The sequence below is a fragment of the Neophocaena asiaeorientalis genome, unplaced genomic scaffold, assembly GCF_003031525.2.
Source record: "Neophocaena asiaeorientalis asiaeorientalis breed wild unplaced genomic scaffold, Neophocaena_asiaeorientalis_V1.1 scaffold78, whole genome shotgun sequence".
Taxonomy (NCBI): Eukaryota; Metazoa; Chordata; class Mammalia; order Artiodactyla; family Phocoenidae; genus Neophocaena; species Neophocaena asiaeorientalis.
Genome location: NW_020175018.1, coordinates 13,451,201 through 13,472,742, shown reverse-complemented (window position 1 = coordinate 13,472,742; position 21,542 = coordinate 13,451,201). Strand labels below are relative to the sequence as shown.

The 21,542-nt window shown below is 37.7% G+C and overlaps 1 protein-coding gene across 3 annotated transcripts in view; it reads right to left on the bottom strand.

The window, feature by feature from the left end:
• NUP188 (nucleoporin 188) overlaps positions 1 to 21,542 on the bottom strand; it is a 45,459-nt gene that overhangs the window by 21,826 nt on the left and 2,091 nt on the right. For all 3 annotated transcript variants that reach the window (XM_024762549.1, XM_024762550.1, XM_024762548.1), the window contains exons 2-12: positions 16,059 to 16,113; positions 15,017 to 15,090; positions 12,112 to 12,196; positions 11,465 to 11,545; positions 10,939 to 10,983; positions 7,911 to 8,003; positions 7,654 to 7,773; positions 5,291 to 5,502; positions 3,823 to 3,937; positions 2,978 to 3,178; positions 1,994 to 2,083 (exon numbers count right to left, since the gene is read on the bottom strand). In XM_024762549.1, coding sequence (XP_024618317.1) covers positions 1,994 to 2,083; positions 2,978 to 3,178; positions 3,823 to 3,937; positions 5,291 to 5,502; positions 7,654 to 7,773; positions 7,911 to 8,003; positions 10,939 to 10,983; positions 11,465 to 11,545; positions 12,112 to 12,196; positions 15,017 to 15,090; positions 16,059 to 16,113 — 1,171 coding nt within the window. The remainder of the gene's footprint in view (positions 1 to 1,993; positions 2,084 to 2,977; positions 3,179 to 3,822; positions 3,938 to 5,290; positions 5,503 to 7,653; positions 7,774 to 7,910; positions 8,004 to 10,938; positions 10,984 to 11,464; positions 11,546 to 12,111; positions 12,197 to 15,016; positions 15,091 to 16,058; positions 16,114 to 21,542) is intronic.

Below are 21,542 nucleotides of genomic sequence, written 5' to 3'. Positions count from 1 at the left end.
ATCTTAATCTGTTGTATGATGTTAGGCAAATTAACCTTTCTGAACTTCAAATTCTAAAATGGTGAAACTATTATCTGCTTCACAGTGTTGTCATAAGGATTAAATGAGATAATGTACGAGAAAATGAACTGTAAAGTTTAAAACGCCATGTAAATGTTAGGTACTACTAGATTCAGCTGAACTATGCTCCTAGAGGTCAAGAATAACGCCTTTTTAAATTTTTTATTCCCAGCGCCTGGCACAGAGTTTGGCACACAATGGGAATCTAGTGAAGGCTTATGAAATGATTTATTGAAAAAATTCCAAGTACTAGGACACCTGTAACCCCAAAATGTTAACACCAATCCTCCAGGCATATAGTAGGGTCCAAATGTGACCAGAATTTTGGCAAAGGATACAAAGCTTGTTCTATGCTCCTAGAGCTTTGGAAATTGAGTCTTTCAATTAACACCAATTTCTTTTCTCTCCAATGATAAGAAATATTCATTTTCATCAACTTAATCAATTTCTTCAATTTCCAAAATAAGTCACTCATCGTAAATGAATAAAATGACTTAGTTATAAAGAACTCAAATATCATTTCCCACTGAAAGGAACCAGGGCTCCTTGGAGAAACGGCAGATTCCAAGTCTGGGGCAAGAATCTTCTAAGATAATCCTGCAAGATTTTGTCATATCAGAAAGCAATAGAGCTATCAAAATGTGTAAGAGAAATGTCAAACAGATTCAGAAGCTAATCTGAAAAAGCTCTTACTGGCCAAAGATGGGGCAACCTGAGCCTAAGAATACTAACTGCAGAAAAACAAAAAACAAACAAAAAATGAGAAAAGAATAATGACTGCAATGAATTAAAACACAACTAATATGTTTAAATCCATGAGTTCACAATGCCATGTAAAAGATAAACCTCAGTAGCCAACTTGGGATGCTACTAAGGATGCTAGGGAAAAGTGGTAAATACAGGAAAAGAAGCATGTACAGTACTCTATACCAGAGTATCAAATAGTTAACGAGAGAGAATTTCTTTTTTTAATTGAGAAATAATCGAAAGATAACATTATATTAGTTTCAGGTGCACTAGATAATGATTTGATATTTGTATATATGGTGAAACAAATTTCTTTTTTATAGCAATGTTCCAACCAGTAAACAAAAGAGGAGAGATAGAGTCAGAATAGTGCCATTTCGTAACTCCTAAGGAACTAATGGATCTAGACAATGATGTGTCTTGTGATTACCATAGTGGACAGCACAACTATAGACTAAAAGAAATTTGACAGACTTACCAACCAATAATGTACATATCTTATTTATTTAGATCCTGATACAAACTTATGATAAACTTATGACATTTATAATTAGAAATTTGAACCCTGCCTTGATTATTTGAAGATTTTTTTTTTTTAGATATGATAATGGTTGTGAAATTTTACTAAAATATTCATATTTACTAAATGATGTCTGGGATTTGCTTCAAAATAATCAAGGAGGAAAGGGGCAGAAATGAATAAGATCAGCTGTGCATTGATAATTTGGAAGCTGGTGATGGGATCATTAGACAATTTTTGTCTCCTTTGGAATAACTTTGAAATATTTCATTTTAAAAAAATATTGCACAAGAATATTAATTAGCATCCACAGCTGTTTGGGACAGATGCACTACAGAGTAAAAAAAATAGGTTACAAAACAGTATATACATTGTGATTCCATTTCTAGAGAATTATTATATTTTTATATTTGGAAGGGAACACATCAAAATGTTAACATATGTTATCCTGCAAGGTGGGATTATAGTTTTTTCTTTTTATCAGCACTTTCTAATTTTTTAATCATTAATATGCATCATTTTTATAATATAATAAGTGGAAAACAACAATAAACAAATCATACTTAAGTAAATGGGTCTGTGTTATATCAGCTTCAAAGGGGTATCTTAGGAAGATGATTGCAAAGTGGGGCAGGGTAGACAGTCTCATGAAAGCCAGACACTGACCTGCTGATTGCCCAGTGTGTGCAGCTCCAGTGAGGTCAGAACAAAAGAAAGGAGTCCATAGACACACATGCACGCGGTGCTAGTGGTACACTGTAATGACAAAGGAATCAGTGGGTAATTCTGAGTAACACCACTCTTTTCTAGACTCAGCACAATCCCATCACATTAATATAGTCTCTGTAAACAAATGGGAAGAGAACCTGAGGCTTCACAATTCCTAATTTAGTCCCAAGATCAGGAAGACAAAGGGAGAAAAGAGAAAGCAGGAACCATAAATATTACAACATAGTCAAGAATAACATCAAAAAGGAACCATTTTCAAACTGATCAAAGTTTCTGTGGGGAATAAAACCACCTCCAGCCTACAAAAAGGATAGAGTCTCTATGTGCTGGTATGAATGATGCAGCTGCCTGAACTGTCACCGAGATAAATCAACCAGTGCCAACAAGCTGGCTGAGGTTTCCTTTAGCATGTCAAAACAAGCTGATTAAACTGTGTCACTCAAATTAAGTCCCAACACACAAGACTCAAGAGAATTTCTAATTCATCCTGTACAGCTGAATGAATAAGCTCCCCAAAAAGATTTCTCCAGTCATTATGACCAAAGCTATCTTCTAAGAGATACTAAGTGGCGCAGCATAACATACTAGCAAAGAGTCAGACATAGTTCAAACTGTATCCACGATTTACTGCCAATTTATTGTTTCTGTGGGCAAATTCCATCTCCCTCAGTCTCAATTTCCTAATGTGTAAAATAGGATGATAAGCCCTAGTGCACAGTATTTTAAGGATGGAACAAGATATTGTACAGAAAGTGCCAAGCACGTCTGTCACAGTAAATGCTCTATAAAGGTTAGTTACAAAACTATTTTCATTATCCATGTCCTTGACAATTACTATTATTATTATCATGACTCATTAATGAGCTTCTGCCTCGCTCTTTGCCCACTCTCATGCTCAAACACCAATAGCCCAAGCCTCACATCATTTCCCCCACTGGCCAGTGAGCGGAGTAGTCGGGTCAAATACTGAAATACGTTCAGCTGGATGGCTGTGCCACCTATCTTCCGGACAACACTGCTTGTCTCTTCTGGATTCAGGGTGTGACGGAGGAGAGCCCAAGCCAAAAGCACGGGGGTGTGATGTGGAATGTCCCCGAAGGTCAACATCAAACGGTCCATATCCTAATGGAAAGAGAAAACAACGTCTGTGTCACTTAACAGAAAGGGTCAAGACCCTTCCAGAGGATCCTTCACCATGCTTAATAAGTCTTCCATTCATCCTCAGTGGCCCCTCTCTCCCATTCTGACATTTTACTCTTCCCAAGCCACAGCCACTTCATTACTAGACCCCTCAATTACTCTTCCCTTTACCCACAGTTTTCTCTCTTGATTTTAAGTAGTATTAAGATTATAACATACATGTTCAAATAGAGACTCCTTAGAAAATTTCCCTGATCCTCCTAGAACTTTCTCAGATCTCTCTCTTTTTCTATCTTTCTGACCATCCCATCTCATGTTCTTCCCCTTTCCTCTTCTTTCACAGGCTACATGAATGCAGACAACAGCCAAGGTTCTGTCCTTGGGCCTCTTTTGTCCTTATATCATCTCCCTGAGTCACTCTACTTGTTCTCACAGATTCAACTCTCACCTCTGTGAAAATAACTAACAAATCTGAGACTTCTTCCAGATCCAATTAACTTCTTAACAATGTAGAACCACAAATTCCACAATAAGGAAAATTGTATGTGGCAGTATAGTTGAGTGGTTAAAAACTTACTACTAACTACAAACCATCTGAAAAAATTAAGAAGCTGCTCCAAGTTCACCTGACAAATAAGCCCGTCCTGGGCAAACTGGTGCAGTTCTCTTCTGTCATCCAAAGCACACTTATGCAAGGATTCAATATCCATGCCTTCCACCAGGATAAGGGCACTGAAGTAGCTGGAAAGAAAAATATCATGGTGTCATACATGCTACTCTGAACCTCAATGGAGACTAAGGTGAAATGTAAGACACTTTAGTGTCAAAAAGGTTGAGTTATTTTACATTCTTTTTTCATACTAAGACTTCTAAATCCAATATGTATTTTACAATTCCAGCACATCTCAATTTGACCAGCCATATTTTATTTTTTTGGCTGCACCACTCAGCTTGTGGAATCTTAGTTCCCCAACCAGGGATTGAACCCAGGCTCTCAGCAGTGAAAGCGCAGAGTCCTAACCACTGGACCACCAGGGAATTCCCATGACCAGTCGTATTTTATTTTTTAGTTTTTATTTATTATTTATTTTGGCCGCATTGCGCAGCATGTGGGATCTTAGTTCCGCGACCAGGGATCGAACCCGCACCCTCTGAAGTGGAAGCCCAAAATCTTAACCACTGGACCATCAGGGAAGTCCACCAGTCATATTTTAAATGCTGGTAGGCTCATGTGGCTTCTGCCTATCAAAGCACAGATCTAGTACTGAAGGTTTCTACAGCCACCAATTACATCTAGGCCAGATCAAATGTCTCAATGGTCAAGTGTGTATTTTTTTTTAATATTTTATTTATTTATTTTTGGCTGTGTTGGGTCTTCGTTGCTGCTCACGGGCTTTCTCTAGTTGCAGCAAGCGGGGGCTACTCTTCGTTGTGGTGCACAGGCTTCTCATTGCGGTGGCTTCTCTTATTGCAGAGCACAGGCTCTAGGCACGTGGGCTTCAGTAGTTGTGGCGTGCAGGCTCAGTAGTTGTGGTGCATGGGTTTAGTTGCTCCATGGCATGTGGGATCTTCCTGGAGCACGACTCGAACCCGTGTCCCCTCTATTGGCAGGGGGATTCTTAACCACTGTGCCACGAGGAAAGTCTGTCAAGTGTGTACTTTTGTTCACAGAAGAAACAGGCCTCAAAATGTGGATATACCCATTTCCATAAAATTCAAAGTACATAGACTATGACGTCAAAGAGGGCAGGGAATACATCTCCCCTATTTATCACTGTCTTCTTGGCATTTGCACAGTGCCTGGTCTACAACAGTTGCTCAACGAATTTTTTGTAGAACGAAAGGATGAACTATTAGATGAAAACAGTAAGTAAAAGAATAGAATGTGATACTTATTTTGAGAAGATATCCCTCTCAATCCAAGTCTTCACTCCCTGAATGACCTAGAACATGGTAGTACGCCCATCTATTTCCCCACCCATTAAGTGAAAAGTATACCTAGCCCCCACCTTCACCCATTCACAGGACCACTCTAATATCAATGCTCTAAACTCTAAACATTGTACAAGTTCTGAGACCTCAATTCAGACTTACCCAATCCGATCCACAAAAGGATCCATGGTCTCATCTACCAGGTGCCTGTTAGTCTGCCTACTACCAAATCCTTGCTCTTTAAACATCTTGGTTAATACCAATAGGTCAGTAGGTGCCATCTCAAAGTATGCATGATAAAGGAAAATAATTTCTAGCAGCATGGATTGCTCCCGAAGGCACTGAACAAACCAGCGAGACACCTGGCGCTCAGTCTGCACAACCAATGAAGAAAAATGGGAGAGAAATAAAGTCAGATTTTAAAACACATTTAAATTCTTCGAGTTATTTTTATTAGGTAAATCATGTATAAAAATAAGATTTAAAAAAAAAGTATCCCTCCCTACAATTCCTAATGCCCAGTCATCCAAATCTATCCCCAGAGGCAACCACTGTTAGAGGTTTGTCTTTCCTTCCAATAATATGCCACACACATTCATTCATTCTGACTAGTAGTTGCTAGGGGCCAGGGGTCACAGACTAACTGCAAACTTACTGGATAGACAGAAATGTTCTATCAATATATATTGATCATGAAGGTGGTTACTGCATGTAACTATATACAACTGCCAAATTCAAACTGTACACTTAAAATGAATGAATTTTACTGGATGTAAATTATATCTGAATAAAGCTGAGGGATGCTACAGATTTGTCATTTACACAGTCATTTCATGTAAGTGTGAATGTATCTATAGGATAAACTCTTAAAGTGGAACTACTAGGCCAAGAAATATGTGCTTTTCAATTTTTAGATATTGTCATAATGTTTTCCATTAAAAAGTATACAAATTCAAAGAGCAAAGTATGAGTGCCCATTATCCCATCCCTTGGATGTGAGTTTTGTCATGCAAATATGTATTTCATTTGCCTGTTTCTCTGTTCGGTTTTGCTTATTGACTTACAGGTGTTCTTTCTATTTCAAGAACCCTTTATGCTATTAGTTTGTCTTTTGACTTTGCTTATAGCACTATTTTTGTTTTTTTGCCTTGTAAAAGTTTTTGATTTGATGTTGCCGGGTTTATCTTTTCTTTTTTCTTTTATGGCTTCTGAGTTTTACTTTATTTTTATTTATTTATCTATTTTGGCCACATGGCACTTAGTGCTCTGACCAGGGATCTTAGTTCCCTGACCAGGGATGGAACCCGTGCCCCGTGCAGTGGAAGCGCGGAGTCTTAACCACTGGACCACCAGGGAAGTCCAGGAAGAAGACTTTAAAAAGTCTTCTCCAATCCGAAAAAATAAAAACAAAACCAACTCCCATGTGTCTTCTAGTATTTTTATAGTTGAATTTTTAAAACTTAAATCATTGATATCTCTCTGATTTTCTTCTGGTAGAAGGAATGAGATAGAGATACAGTTTGATTTTTCTCCAGATGGCTACCCAGTAGTTCCAACACCATTTATTGAAAAACCCAACATTTCCCCATTAATTTGAAATGCCACCTTTATCATACTAATTCCCTATCAGCATTTGGTCTACACCAGACTTTCTACTATGTGCTATTCATCAGTCTATTTATTCATGTACCATTGCCATGCTTTAAATTATTTTAGTCTTATTATCTAATAACGCTTATCTTCCTTTCTGAAAAACTTCCTGGCTATTCTTATTTATTTTTCAAATGAATTTTAGAACCAGCTTGTCTAGTTCCAAAATAAAAGGCAAAGCAAATACTTGTTAGTATTTTTTCTAGGATCACAGTAAATTTATAGGTTAAAATAAGAAGGACTGACACTTGGTGCTGAGTCTTTATTTTTAAGAAGGCACCATGTCTTTCCATTTGATTATGACTATTTATATCCCTTTAGCATTTTAAAGTACCCTTCATTTAGATTTTGGATTATAGTAAGCTTATTCCTGAGAAATTTATGCTTTTGTTGCTATTACAAGTGAGCTCTTTTCTTCTATTAAGTATTTTAAATAGCTACTGTCTGTATTTTGGTTGAATTGTTTTAATAAACATAATAATAATTTCAAAACAAAAAAGGTCATGTTCTAATCTATAAATGCACATTGGTTTAAGATTTAGGATAAAACAATTAGACTAGTGTCACACACTTAATAGATAATGATAATAAAGAAGATGAAATCTTGGGTTTAGAGTTTCATTAACCACTAAGAGAATATTTCAGGTAAGAAAAAAAGTAAATTAACTGGAGAGACAAAGTCAAGGGGAAGGCCCAAATTAAATACCATTAGTTAAAGTCAATGTTTTGATTCATATCACATGTTTAAACTATTCTAAAGAATGACAATTTATAAATGTTTTAAGTTCATAGGTGAATAAATAATTTCACCTAGAGCTCTATGAGCAGATATACAATTCTCCTGAGCGTTACAGGAGGGCCCAATAACCACATACCATGAGGTTTCCATGTGTCTCCCATGTTGGTGCTTCAGTTTTATAAAGCTCTTCAAATTGCTGTCTATATTTTGTAACTAGTTCCTTTTCCAATTTATCAACACAGTCTGCATATTCAACCTTAAAAAAAAAATCCAAAACAGTAACTTATATGTTGAGTAAAAGGTAAATATTCAAATAAACAGAAATATGAATAAATTATAAAAAGGATTGAATTTTACAGGGTAAAGAGAAACAAGAGGACTAAATGGGCTTACCCTATAGGGGTGTCTTTCATCTTGGAAATAAGTGAGAAGGTGTAAGACACAACGAAGAATATACGTTCTTTCTTCATAGTAATAATCTGCAATCTGGGAAGAACCCAAAGATTCAAAATCAGTTACTCACCTTTGCATGGAAGATACTCAATTTTAAATTTACTGATTAAAAAATCACTTAAAGATGTGAATGGGGGACTTCCCTGGTGGCGCAGTGGTTAAGAATCCACCTGCCAATGCCGGGGACACGGGTTCGGGCCCTGGTCTGGGAAGACCCACATGCTGTGGAGCAACTAAGCCGGTGTGCTACAACTACTGAGCCTGCACTCTAGAGCCCGCGAGCCCAAACTACTGAAGCCCACATGCAGAGAGCCCGTGCTCTGCAACAAAGAGAAGCCACTGCAATGAGAAGCCCGCACACTGCAACAGAGTAGCCCCTGCTCGCCGCAGCTAGAGAAAGCCCACGCACAACAATGAAGACCTAATGCAGACAAAAATAAATTAATTAATTTTTTAAAAAAAAGATGTGAATGGAAAAATTAGATCTGTATAAACAATCACAGAAATGGAAACAGTGTTAGGCCAAAAGAAAGCAAAAGACCTTCATGAACTAGGATACAAGTAAAGTTATACAAGATAAAAGGAATTATTTAAAAATATAAGCAAGTTTTCTAGCATGACTTCTCAGTTGGGCATTCAAGTAATAAACTGACTATAAACTGACAGGCCAGGGACTTCCCTGGTGGTCCAGTGGTTAAGAATCCGTCTTGCAATGTAGGGGATGCCAGTTCGATCCCTGGTCAGGAAACTAAGACCCACATGCCACGGGGCAACTAAACCCACACACTGCGCTGCAATTACAGAGCCCACATGCTCTGAAGCCCACAAGCCACTAGAGAGCCCATGTGCTGCAACTAAGACCCAATGCAGGGCTTCCCTGGTGGCACAGCGGTTAAGGATCCACCTGCCAATGCAGGGGACACAGGTTCAAACCCTGGTCCTGGAAGATCCCACATGCTGCGGAGCAACTAAGCCCGTGCGCCACAACTACTGAGCCTGCGCTCTAGAGCCCATGCTCCACAATGAGAGGCCACTGTGATGAGAAGCCCGCGCACCGCAATGAAGAATAGCCCCCGCTCGCTGCAACTAGAGAAAGCCTGCGTGAAGCAACAAAGATCCAACTCAGCCAAAAATAAATAAATAAATTTATTTTTTAAAAAAAGACCCAAGGCAGCCAATAAATAAATAAATATTTTAAAATAAATAAATAAACTGACAGGCCAAATACATGAAAGCAAATATAAAAATACCATTAGTATATGTCCTAATTGCTTGTAACTGATGTACCCAGTTCTCACTAAATACCAAATAGGAAACTACTTCAGAAGTCGTGGTCAAATTCCATGTTAAAATGAGATCCTATGCCCACTCTCACCAGTTCTATTCAACACAGTATTAGAAGTCCTAGCCACAGCAATCAGGGAAGAAAAAGAAAAGGTATCCAAATTGGAAGAAAAGAGGTGAAATTGCCATTACATGCAGATAACATAGAAAACCCTAAAGATTCCACACAAAAACTACTAGAACTGATAAACAAATTCAGCAAGGTAGCAGGATACAAGATTAACATACAGAAATCTGCTGTGTTTCTTTACAATAACAATAAAATATCATAAAAGGAAAGTAAAAAATAATCCCTTTTAAAATCACATCTAGATAATCAACAACGACCTACTGTATAGCACAAGGAATTCTATTCAATATTCTGTAAAAACCTATATGGGAAAAGAATCTGAAAAAGAATGGATACATGTATATGTAAAACTGAATCACTTTGCTGTACACCTGAAACTAACACAACATTGTAAGTCAACTATACTCCAAAATAAAATAAAAATTTTTTAGAAAGGAAAAAAAAAAGAAAATCACACCAAAAAAAACAAAAACAAAAAACTTAGGAACAAACCTGACCAAAGAGGTGAAAAACTTATATGCTGAGAACTATAAAATATAAAATACTGATAAAGGAAATTGAAGATGATTCAAAGAAATGGAAAGATATCCCACGCTCTTGAACTGGAAGAATTAATATCGTTAAAATAGCCAGACTACCCAAAGCAATCTACAGATTTAATGCGATCCCTATCAAATTACCCATGACATTTTTCACAGAACTAGAACAAATAATCCTAAAATTTATATGGAACCATAAAAGACCCAGAATTGCCAAAGCAATCCCGAGGAAAAAAAACAAAGCTGGAGGCATAACCCTCCCAGACTTCAGACAATACTACAAAGCTACAGTAATCAAAACAGTGTAGTATTAGCACAAAAACAGGCATATGGGGACTTCCCTGATGATCCAGTGGTTAAGACTCCACACTTGCAGGGGGCGTGGGTTCGACCCCTGGTCAGGGAAGTTCCGCATGCCATATGGTGCAGTCAAAAAAAAAACAGACATATGGATCAATGGAACAGAATAGAGAGCCCAGAAATAAACCCACACACCTACAGTCAATTAATCTTTGAAAAAGGAGGGAAGAATACACAATGAAAAAAAGATAGTCTCTTCAGTAAGTAGTGCTGGGAAAGCTGAACAGCCACATGTAAATCAACATCAAAGATACAACACTTCCTCACACCATACACAAAAATAAACTCAAAATGCCTTAAAGACTTGAATATAAAACATGATACTATAAAACTCCTAGAAGAGAACAAAGGCAAAACATTCTCTGACATAAATCATAGCAATGTTTTCTTAGGTCAGTCTCCCAAGGCAATAGAAATAAAAGCAAAAATAAACAAATGGGACCTAATCAAACTTACAAGCTTTTGCACAGCAAAGAAAATCATAAAACAAAAATACAACTTTGGGGGTGGGGGGAGATAAAGAAAGAAAGATAAAGAAATTTAAAACTTCAAATTAATCCTACTGCATTTAAAAAAGCCAGCAATGCTCAGAACACGGTCAAGAATCTGTTGCCCAATTTTACATCAAAGAATGGAAATGGCGACTAGCACTGACCTTCAGGATTAAGGCCTGGCTCTGCCTCTCATCTTGCAGTACCGTCTGAAAGAAAAAAGAACAAAGAGCCATCTTATTAGCAAAATCAATTAACAAAGAAAAAGGTAAACATCTTTACTTTACCGTTCAAGATTATAATTGCCCGTTCATTTCTGGATACATTTTTTTACCTAAGTGTATCCAAGTCTGTGCTCAAATCCCTGCCCCTCTCCTCTGGCCTCAAGTTCCTCATATATAAAATCAGGGGCTGGAAAGGCTAGATGTTGTCTCAGGTCCTTTTCAGCTCTGACATCCTGCGATTCTATGATTAACATGTCAATCTTTGACCTCTTGGCCCCTCCAAGTCTGAGGACAGACCTCGACTTAAGCATATGTTTTTTAAAGGCTTTACAAAGTCTTTCCTGAGAATGGCTGTATCTGATCACCTATCTCTGTTGCAGAGAACTGGCACCAAAATCCTGAATTATCTAAAACCAACAAGGAAAAGGATAAAGGTAGGAGAAGGGAGCTGGACATAACTACAAACCTTTAGTGAGTCCCGAGTACCTCTGTAATCCTCTTGAAGGTAACACTGGAGTAACTGCACACTCTGTTCTTCATCAAGACCCTGAAAACAGAGGTTACAAGGGAGGAACAGCCACCTCAGGTCAGAAACCACAAAGAGCACGCAAAGCAATCTAAAGATTTGTTCTATAGAATGAACACGGAACTTGAATAAACAAAAATTATTTTAAAAGATTTCACACAACATAATTTTAACCCAAACAGGAGAAAAAAGGAGCAGCCACTGACATGTAATTTACATGCCAGTTAAACTTACATGTCAGAAACAACTGTGCTTATTCACCAAGAACATTAATATAGCAGCAGGCATGATATGGGTTTCCAAAATGAAAAGGAAACAGCTACATAATTAAATACAATCTGGGCGACTTAAAGAACACCCCAAGTATGCTGAAGAAAACTCTATGATATGCAGTAAACAGGGTCAGGCAACTTGACTTGTGGCTTTTAGCAAGAAGAATTGCAACTTGGGCATTTCTGAAATATAATATGCTCAGTTTAATCTCTAAAACTGAAATAAACTGAATTTTCACTAACAATCACTAACAACAAAACCACACATATCCACCCTGCAGGTAATAAACAGAGCCAGTGCTAATTTTTACTCACCAAAAACTTGCTGATTCTTAAACCCAGTTCCTTCAGTGGTGAAGCTACATCTTTATTAGCTTTCACTTTTTCAGCTGAATTTGGACTATGAAAAGAACAGTGAATCATTTCCTCATTCTCAATGACCCTCTAGGGGTTTAAAACAAAAATATTAAAGATATTTTTACCACAGACCTTTTTCTGCCTTTTAGGTGCCTATAAAATACACATACATGTGCGCACACAGACACACACACACACACACACACAAGTTCATCTCTACAGACTTTATAACACAAAACTATGTCTAAGTAATAAATACAGTATATGTCTGTTACAAACTATAGTTATAACTATATTATTTGTAGATCTACTTAGTTACATTAATTATTTTTGATCCTTATAACTAGCCTGGAAGGTAAACATTACTATCCCCATTTTACAAATGGAATTACCAACACTTAGAAAGAATAAATAACTTACCAAAAATCCCACAGCTAATAAAAAGTTGAGGTGAAATTTAAAACCAGGTCTGTTAGTATACATATATATATTGTCTATGTACACTCAGAAGGCCTAGAAGCTATGACATTCCAGTAGCAGCGCGCACACCCAGCACCCAGATCTTTATTTCTAATACCATTCTCTAACAAAAGGTATCAGGACTCCTTGGAGAAATGGCTGATTCTAGAGCTGGGGTGGGGAAAATACCAGATGAGCTTGGAGCATCTTGTAATGCCAGAAAGTAAGAAAATACTCAGAAAACAAAAGCATGGGGACATGTCAAAACCTCAAAGAATGCCCAATGGCCAAAGCTAGAACAAAGTAAAAACAAAGTATGAAATATACATGAGTCCATAATGATTTAAATAAATGAATGAATAAATATATATATAAATAAATGGGGAAGGGAAAAATCTTCCTTACAGAAGGAGTTCCAGTAACACACATATATGCTACCCCCTTCAGGAGGTAGTTTAATTTCACTACACCCACACACTGAAAGCAGGCTATACTGAGTGACTCCCTTCCGAAAAATAGAGTAGGGAAAGAGAAAAGAGTGGCTTTACAGAAGAGATACTTGGCAAATGCTACCTTACCCAAGTGAGCAAGGTTAACATCACCAGTGACTTCATGTGGATAACATGTATCCTCTGCCATGATGTGATAAGAATGGTACTTCACCTCAGTGTATTCTTTCCAAAAACCCACAACCTCAATCTAATAATGAAAAAAAAAAAAAACAGACTTCCAAATTGACGGTATTCTACTACAAAATACTTGACCAGTCTTCCTCAAAACTATTTAAGGTCATGAAAACCAAGGAAAGACTGAGATACTGTCACAGCTAACAGCTAAGGAGACATGACAACTAAATGCAATACGATACCCTGGGCTGAATCCTGGAACAGAAAGAGGACATTAAAAAAAAGTTAAAAATGTTTAAAAATCTGTGTTAAATTCAAATTAAGCCTGCAGTTAAAAAAAAAAAAGTCTGTCAGACTTTAAAATCCCATGCTACTACAAAAGGAACTTTTGTCTTTAAAAAAAGAAATTCATACCACAAATGCCCATTCTGTGAACTAAAGCATATTGTTGTTGGATTTTTTCTTTTTTTTTTAGAGAGACTCTCACATTTCACAGAAAATCCACAACACAAAGGCTAGTATAAAGTTAAACAATAAGGTCTGAAAGAGGCAACACAGAATGATTAAGAACACAGACACTGGAGTAAGACTGCCAGGTTCGAATCCTGGTTCTACCACTTACTAGCTGTGTGACCTTGGGCAAGTTACTTAACCTCTTTGTGCCTCAGTTTCCCCATCTGTAAAATGGAAACAATAATAATAAAAATACCTACATGTGATAACATAGTGCTTATCTTCTTTTTTCAAGTCCATATATTCTGGATACATAGTAAAGTATTTACAGATAAAACAACATGATGTCTGGGAGTTACTTCAAAATAATTATGGGGGAAGGGTTAACAGATGATCAAAAAAAGAAAGTTCTTCACTAACCTAAGAGAATGAAGATGGAAGGGGAAGATGTAATAAAATCAACAGGTGTTCAGAAGTAGAAGGGAAATGAGGGCAGCTTGAGAACTATGATGCATAACAGAATAAGAGCTGGACTAGGAATTAAGATAAAAGAGTCTTCTTTTTTAACCACTTTCTATTTTATTATTGTTCTTTTCCACTGCCGAGCAAAAAAAATCTATATATTCAAACAAAGAACAAAAATAGGGCTTCCCTAGTGGCGCAGTGGTTGAGAGTCCCCCTGCCGATGCAGGGGACACGGGTTCGTGCCTCGGTCCGGGAAGATCCCACATGCCACGGAGCGGCTGGGCCCGTGAGCCATGGCCGCTGAGCCTGTGCGTCCGGAGCCTGTGCTCCGCAACGGGAGAGGCCACAATAGTGAGAGGGCCGTGTACCGCCAAAAAAAAAAAAAAAGGAACAAAAATAGTACCTATCTCAAAGGGCTGTTGTGAGGATTAAATAACTTACCGTAAGTCTACTGCTTACAGCAGTAACTGGTACATAGCAAAAAATACATGAGTGTCAGCTGCTATTTTGTGTCAGCATTGTTCACTGCTATATCCTAGCATTTGGTGCTGATGGTCTCTCACACAAACATGATGGACTGAAATAAGTATTAGGAATCTTAATTGAGTATTTAATAAATCCTCATCCCTGGATACTAGGGTTATACAACGGATTCAACAATACTGTATTTCCAGAAGGAATTTCCTTTTCTTCAACAGAGAGAAAAAAATGTGCCCTACTCTTTTTCCCTGGTTAGCCAAATTATATATCCTCTGATCTAACTAACCCAGTAATATCACAGAATCCTACATGAGGGTGGTTTCATCTATGTCAGGTTCCTCAGGGGAATTACTCAAATGAGACCCACAGAATAGCCATACCTGGGAGGTTTATAGTAAGAAAGCCCTTCTAACAGCCGCTGCCAATGTTTATTCAGCTCTGCCTCAATCTGATTCTGGAAAAGAAGAAGGAAATTATACAAATGCAATTTTAATCAGATTCCAGGATCACACTGAGGATAAAATATTCCTCTGAGTCTTTTTAATATGCATTTTCCCCCACAGTTGAAATAATTTTGGATATAGAATTCTGTAGTCTGCTTTTCTTTGCTTAACATTCTAACATAATGATTTAACCTTATTATGAAAATCTTGATAAACATCCTTTCTAGTGGTTGCATAATATTTTATCAAGTGGCTAGATCATAATTTATTTACCATTCTTCTAATGTTAGATACATTTAAGCTGGCTATAATTCTTTATTTATATGAATAACACTATGGTAAAGAGCTTTGTGCCCAAAACAATTTCTTTCTTTTAAAATATATTCTCAGACATGGAATTATCTGATGAAGGCATATCAAAAACTGTTAAAGCTCTAAAAATGATGTTAACATTCATTATGCTAATTACAATAACAACACTAGTAATAATTATATGTCATCTTAACACTTCAGCCTCACAGAGTCAGAACACTCAGGGATCCACATGAAGAACTGTTCTTTATTGATTATATACTTGGAAATGTCCTAAAAACCTCAGCCTCTGTGACCTAAGCAGCTAGCTAAACAGAAAAGGAAGAAAAGGCAAGTGAATATGAGACAGAGAAAAGGCCTGAGAATCTCTGTTAGCCTATAGTAGTAAAATGGTGTTTGTACCCCTACTCTCAGCAGCCAGTCAAGTGGCACTGGTATCTTTTCAGAAAAGGAATCACTGAGGTACAAAGAAAAGTGGAGATTTCGAAAACTTCAACAGCTAGGCTATAAGACACACTGCATTTCAGCAAAGAGAAGTGGGGAATGCATAATGCCTATTTTAGGAATAATAAAAGGTGTTTACTTCCTATTTCAAAGAGAAGGGCATTTTTTGGTCATGTAAACTACACAAAGAACCACAGAATCCATTCAAGAACACACCACTTACCAGTTCTCTCAGAGCTGACCTTCCAAGCAAAATTGTCCACAGTTCTCTACTACTCCTAAAAAATGACAGAAAGCAGAGGTAATCTTGCTCTTTCGGAAAAAAGAAAAATGTATATTTTAGAATTAATGAAACACAGTAATTAATGAATTACAGTACATCTTCTATGCTAAGAAGATGCCTCAATTTAGTATTTCTATCTCCTCCCTTCTCATTAAAATGTAATGACCGATAAGGAACAAAAGTCCAGAAAAAGACTAATCTGTTTCAGGACCCCCAACACCTTCAGAAAATTTTCTAAATACATGACATAATGCACTTTCTCAATCCAGTAAAGTCTAACAGTCATTATGAATGGCACTACGTTCATTCAATCATTAATGAATTCCCACTAGGTACCACACGCAGTGCTAAATACAGGAGATTAAAAAAACACACATGAGGAGCAGGGCCAGGTCTTGGTGTCAAAATGGCGGCCTCCAGGACAGCTCATACCGATGAGTATCCCCAGTACCTCCACCACCAGTGTCCTTCACCCCGCAGTGAGCCGAAGCTGCCCCCCACATCGCACCTCCCCAGAAGGCCCTCCAAGACCATCAACTCATCATTCAACAACAGGCGTATTTCTGGAGAAATGTGGCATCTCTGGGGAATATGGATAAAGTGATGGAAAAAACAGTGGCTGTTCAAGGGCTTATCACATACATCTTATCAGAATCTACTTCAGATTTATATTAACTTAATTCCAGTAAGATTCCAAAAGTGAGTCCTTTAAAGAATGTACATCACAGCAAGAGGAAGCAAAAAAAAAAAAAAAAAGTAGGAACAGAGTGAACTGGTGAATCCATCTCCCAGAACAGGCTTTGTCTTCTCTCTAGCCGTGGAGCCATGGAAGCAACTTCTGCTTCTGATATTACAAAGAATTTTCATATATCCTTTGCTCAGATTCACCAATTATTATTTGTTTTATTATTTTCTTTCTCCCTCTTTGTGTGTGTGTGTATAACTGTATTATATATACAACACAAAAATGCTATTTGTGTACCTGTACACACACATATTTTTCCAAAACTATACAAAATTGTATTAGCGATATCATATTCCTTTATCCCTAGACACTTCAGTGTATCTTTCCTAAAAGCAAGGACAACTTCATACATAGTACAACAATTGAAATCAAGAAATTTAACATTGATACCAAAAAAATACCCCCCACACACATGAGATATAGTCCCTGCCCTCAGGGAGCTCTTCAAATATACTCCCAACCATGTGCTAACCCCAGTTCCTTCCCTCATCCATGGAAACATGTTTTGTGGTTCTTTTTTTAATCTAGAATTAAATTTCAAAATGTAATCATTAAGAAATTCTCTCAAGAAAGGATTATGGGGAATTCCCTGGTGGCGCAGCGGTTAAGAATCCGCCTGCCAGTGCAGGGAACATGGGTTCGAGCCCTGGGCCAGGAAGATCCCACATGCCACAGAGCAACTAAGCCCATGCACCATAACTACTGAGCCTGCACTCTAGAGCCTGTGAGCCACAACTACTGAGCCCACGTGTCACAACTACTGAAGCCTGTGTGCCTAGAGCCCATGCTCCGCAACAAAGAGAAGCCATCATAACGAGAAGCCCACGCCCCGCAATGAAGAGTAGCCCGCGCTCACCGCTACTAGAGAAAGCCCACGGTCCCCTGCATCGGCAGGCGGACTCTCAACCACTGCGCCACCAGGGAAGCCCCAATTTTTTTTTAAAGTCATAAAAAAAAGAAAGTATTATAAAAAGCATAGGGATTATATTTTGGGAGATCCTAAATAAGCCCTAGAATAGTAACCTGAAATAATTAACACTGCTTAGAAAGACTATTTTCAGAGAGACGATGAAAAGGTCCTAATAAAATATACTAGACAGTTAACAAGAATGCAAGCTATATTAACTACGAGGATAAATTGAAAAATCTTTTCCCCATTAAGACAGTAACACAAAGCACTAGCCCTATTTAAAAATGTTCAGGATTTTCCCATCAAAAGAGGATGAAAGACACCTAAAAATTATAAATCTTTCCTAAAGGTTAATGCTTTTAAGAAAACAACTTCAATTCTGCTGAATCAATAATCACCAACTCCCACAACTGCACTGTGGAATCACTAATCATCTTTCTGATAACGAGAGCATTCACTATTCAAAAATTAGGAGATTAGATCCAGTTGATGAAACAAATATATCTCTTTGTACTGATAATCTATATTAAAAGGTACGAATAAGCCAAGCCCTAAGAAATTAAAGACAGAAGCAAGCTCACTGTTTAAAGAAATTTATAGTAAATTTTGGAAGAATGCCTTTTGTAAAGAGAATAATTATCATCTAACTTACTTGTTTGATAAATCTGAGTTAGCAAAAAATAAAGGGGGGGGCTTTAAAATGGCATATGCTTTTACTTTACCAAGGATAGCTTCTGGTTTGCACAAAACAGATTAGATACCTATTATATAATAAATAGCTAATAATGGGGCTAACATTACATCACAATTAATGGAAAGAAATTTATCATTAATTGAAGGCTTTTGTATGCCTGAGCTAAATTATTCTTTTTTTTTTTTTTTTGCGGTACGCAGGCCTCTCACTGTTGTGGCCTCTCCCGTCGCGGAGCACAGGCTCCGGACGTGCAGGCTCAGCGGTCATAGCTCACGGGCCCAGCCGCTCCACAGCATGTGGGATCTTCCCGGACCGGGGTACGAACCCGTGTCCCCTGCATCGGCAGGCGGACTCTCAACCACTGCGCCACCAGGGAAGCCCGAGTTTGGCTTTTTTATATTCCATATGTAAGTGATATCATATAGTACTTGTCTTTCTTTGTCTGAATTTTTAAATTTTCCTAACACCCTCAAGTTCCATCTGTGTTGTCTCAAATGGCAGGATTTCATGTTTCTCACAGCTTAATAATATTCCTTTGTGTATAGATACCAAATCCTCTTTATCTCTTAATCTGATGATGGACACTTAACTTTGTTTCCATATCTTGCCTATTGTGAATAATGCTGCAATGAATGTGGGAGTCCAGATATCTCTTTAAGATAGTGATTTTATTTCCTTTGGATATATACTCAGAAATGAGATTGTTGCATCATATGTAGTTCTAATTTTAATATCTGAGGACCTCCATTCTATTTCCCATAGTGGCTGTTCAAACTTACGTTCTACCAACAGTGTTACAGGTGTTCCCTTGTACGTCAAGGATTTTTTTTTAAATAAATTTATTTATTTATTAAAAAAGAACAAAAACATGTTCTAAGAGTGTTTCTCAAAATGTAGTTGGTCCTCAGCCCAAACAGCAAAATCAGCTGGAAACAACATAGCAACATTGCAGAATCCTAGTCATCACCCAGAGCTACTCTTTCTCAGAGGTTGGGCATGGTAAATCTACATTTTAAAATGAGTACTCAAATGAATTCCTAAATTACCACTGCTCTAGGGCATCAGCTTGTCTCAGAGGAGCAGGTAAAAGACCTGGTCAGTATAGATCTTCTTTGCCTTTTTTTTTTTTTTTGGCTGCTTTGGGTCTTTGCTGCTGCACATAGGCTTTCTCTAGTTGTGGAAAGTGGGCTTTTAATTGCTGTGGCTTCTCTTGTTGCAGAGCACGGACTCTAGGTGCGTGGGCTTCAGTAGGTGCAGCACGCGGGCTCAGCAGTTGAGGCACACAGGCCCTAGAGCGCAGGCTCAGTAGCTGTGGTGCATGGGCTTAGTTGCTCTGCGGCATATGGGGTCTTCCCAGACCAGGGCTCGAACCCGTGTCCCCTGCATTGGCAGGAGGATTCTTAACCACTGCGCCACCAGGGAAGTCCCGATCTTCTTTGCCTTTTATGCTTGATATAGTGGCTTTTTTATTTTTTATTTTTTTGGCGGGGAGGAATGGGGAGAAAACGATTCTGCTACAAAACAAAACTGGAGATAGATCACTGCCCTAGAAAAATACAGTAATTTTTACACTTACTACTTAAAAGAAAAAAAGTTAGCTATATCTTTAGAAATTAAGACTCTCACTTGCAAAACTAAGTTATATTATGGTCTTTTTGTTATAAGGTGTCAAAAACAATAATGTTTATTGAGAATGAGTTTGATAACAAGATTAGCCAACATTTATTGAGCAGTTATGTAAGGCACTGTGCTAAGTAAGTCTTTAATGCTTTGTCTTACTGAATATTTCAACTTACTTATGAAGCAAATACTATTATTATCCCCATTATCTCATCAGGAAACTAAGGTTTCAGAGTGGTTAAGTAAATTCTGTTAGACCACAAAGCTAATTTATAATAGAGCCAGGGCTTGAACCCAGGTTTGCAGGACTCCAGAGTTCAATCATTATATTACACTGCCTCAAGCTGCACCCAAGAATTTCATGCTGCAAGCAGGCAAAGACTGAGGCGAAGCCTTCTGTCCTATAGTGGCAGACCATTCCCTAACACAGCGGCTGGCACACAGGAGAGGCTCAAAATACACATGCTGATGAGCAAATATTAAAGAATAAGAATGATATAAGTCCTTTTTAGACCTGGAACAGAAAAACTAGAAATAACAAATATTATACGCAGAAGTGCCAAGAGAAGGCAGAATAAAGGAGAAAACAGTGGTTTATCAGGAAGGGAATCCTTGTGGAAATGAGTGTTACTGGATCCTCAATTCCTACACATTTATGGTCTAGGAATAATGGGGATCCAAATAAATCTAAGACCTTCACGATATTCATAAGCTTAGTGTTGGGAATGATAAAGGATGTTACACAATCAGCAAAAAAGTAGAAAGTACCAAAGGGCATGATCCTAATAATTAGACACTACAAAGGAAAATAACCATATAGGACAGAAAAGAGAGAGACCACTGGGTACTGATCCAGGGATCAATGAAAGATTTCACCTCAAATTGAGATCTGGAGGTTCGAGCAGGTGATTTTCAAGACCCAACAGACAAGGTTGGAATTGTGATGTCTAATTCAAGCCTCAGAGTAACATCTTCCATATATACTTTCAAGAAATGAAATAAGTGCTACAGTGTCTGTCATTTGTTTGCAGACACTGTAAATAAATAAAATAAATAAATTTGAGCTAAGTGTTTTGGGAAGAAACTAAGGCACAGAAATTCAATAACTTGCCTCAAAGGTGAGGTTAAAAAAAAATATTGACTTGCAGTCCAATGTTCTAGCAGACAACATGGAATTCCATTCCTAAAAGAGCTGAAGTTAATGAAACTGGAAATTATCTTCCTTACAGAGATCCATGTGGTTGGAAACCTTTGGATGAAAGCAACCAGGAGATTAGAATTAACCGTCTCTACAACTGAGTCCTTTCGATAGAAAGCCTGAGACACAGTCAATCTACTCTGAGATAGTTCTTTTGAGAAACACAGTTATAATATTCCACACGGAAATAATGAATGCGCATGGATGCTCTGACTCCACAGATGAGGCACACCTCTCTTGCATGAACTGGGGTTTAA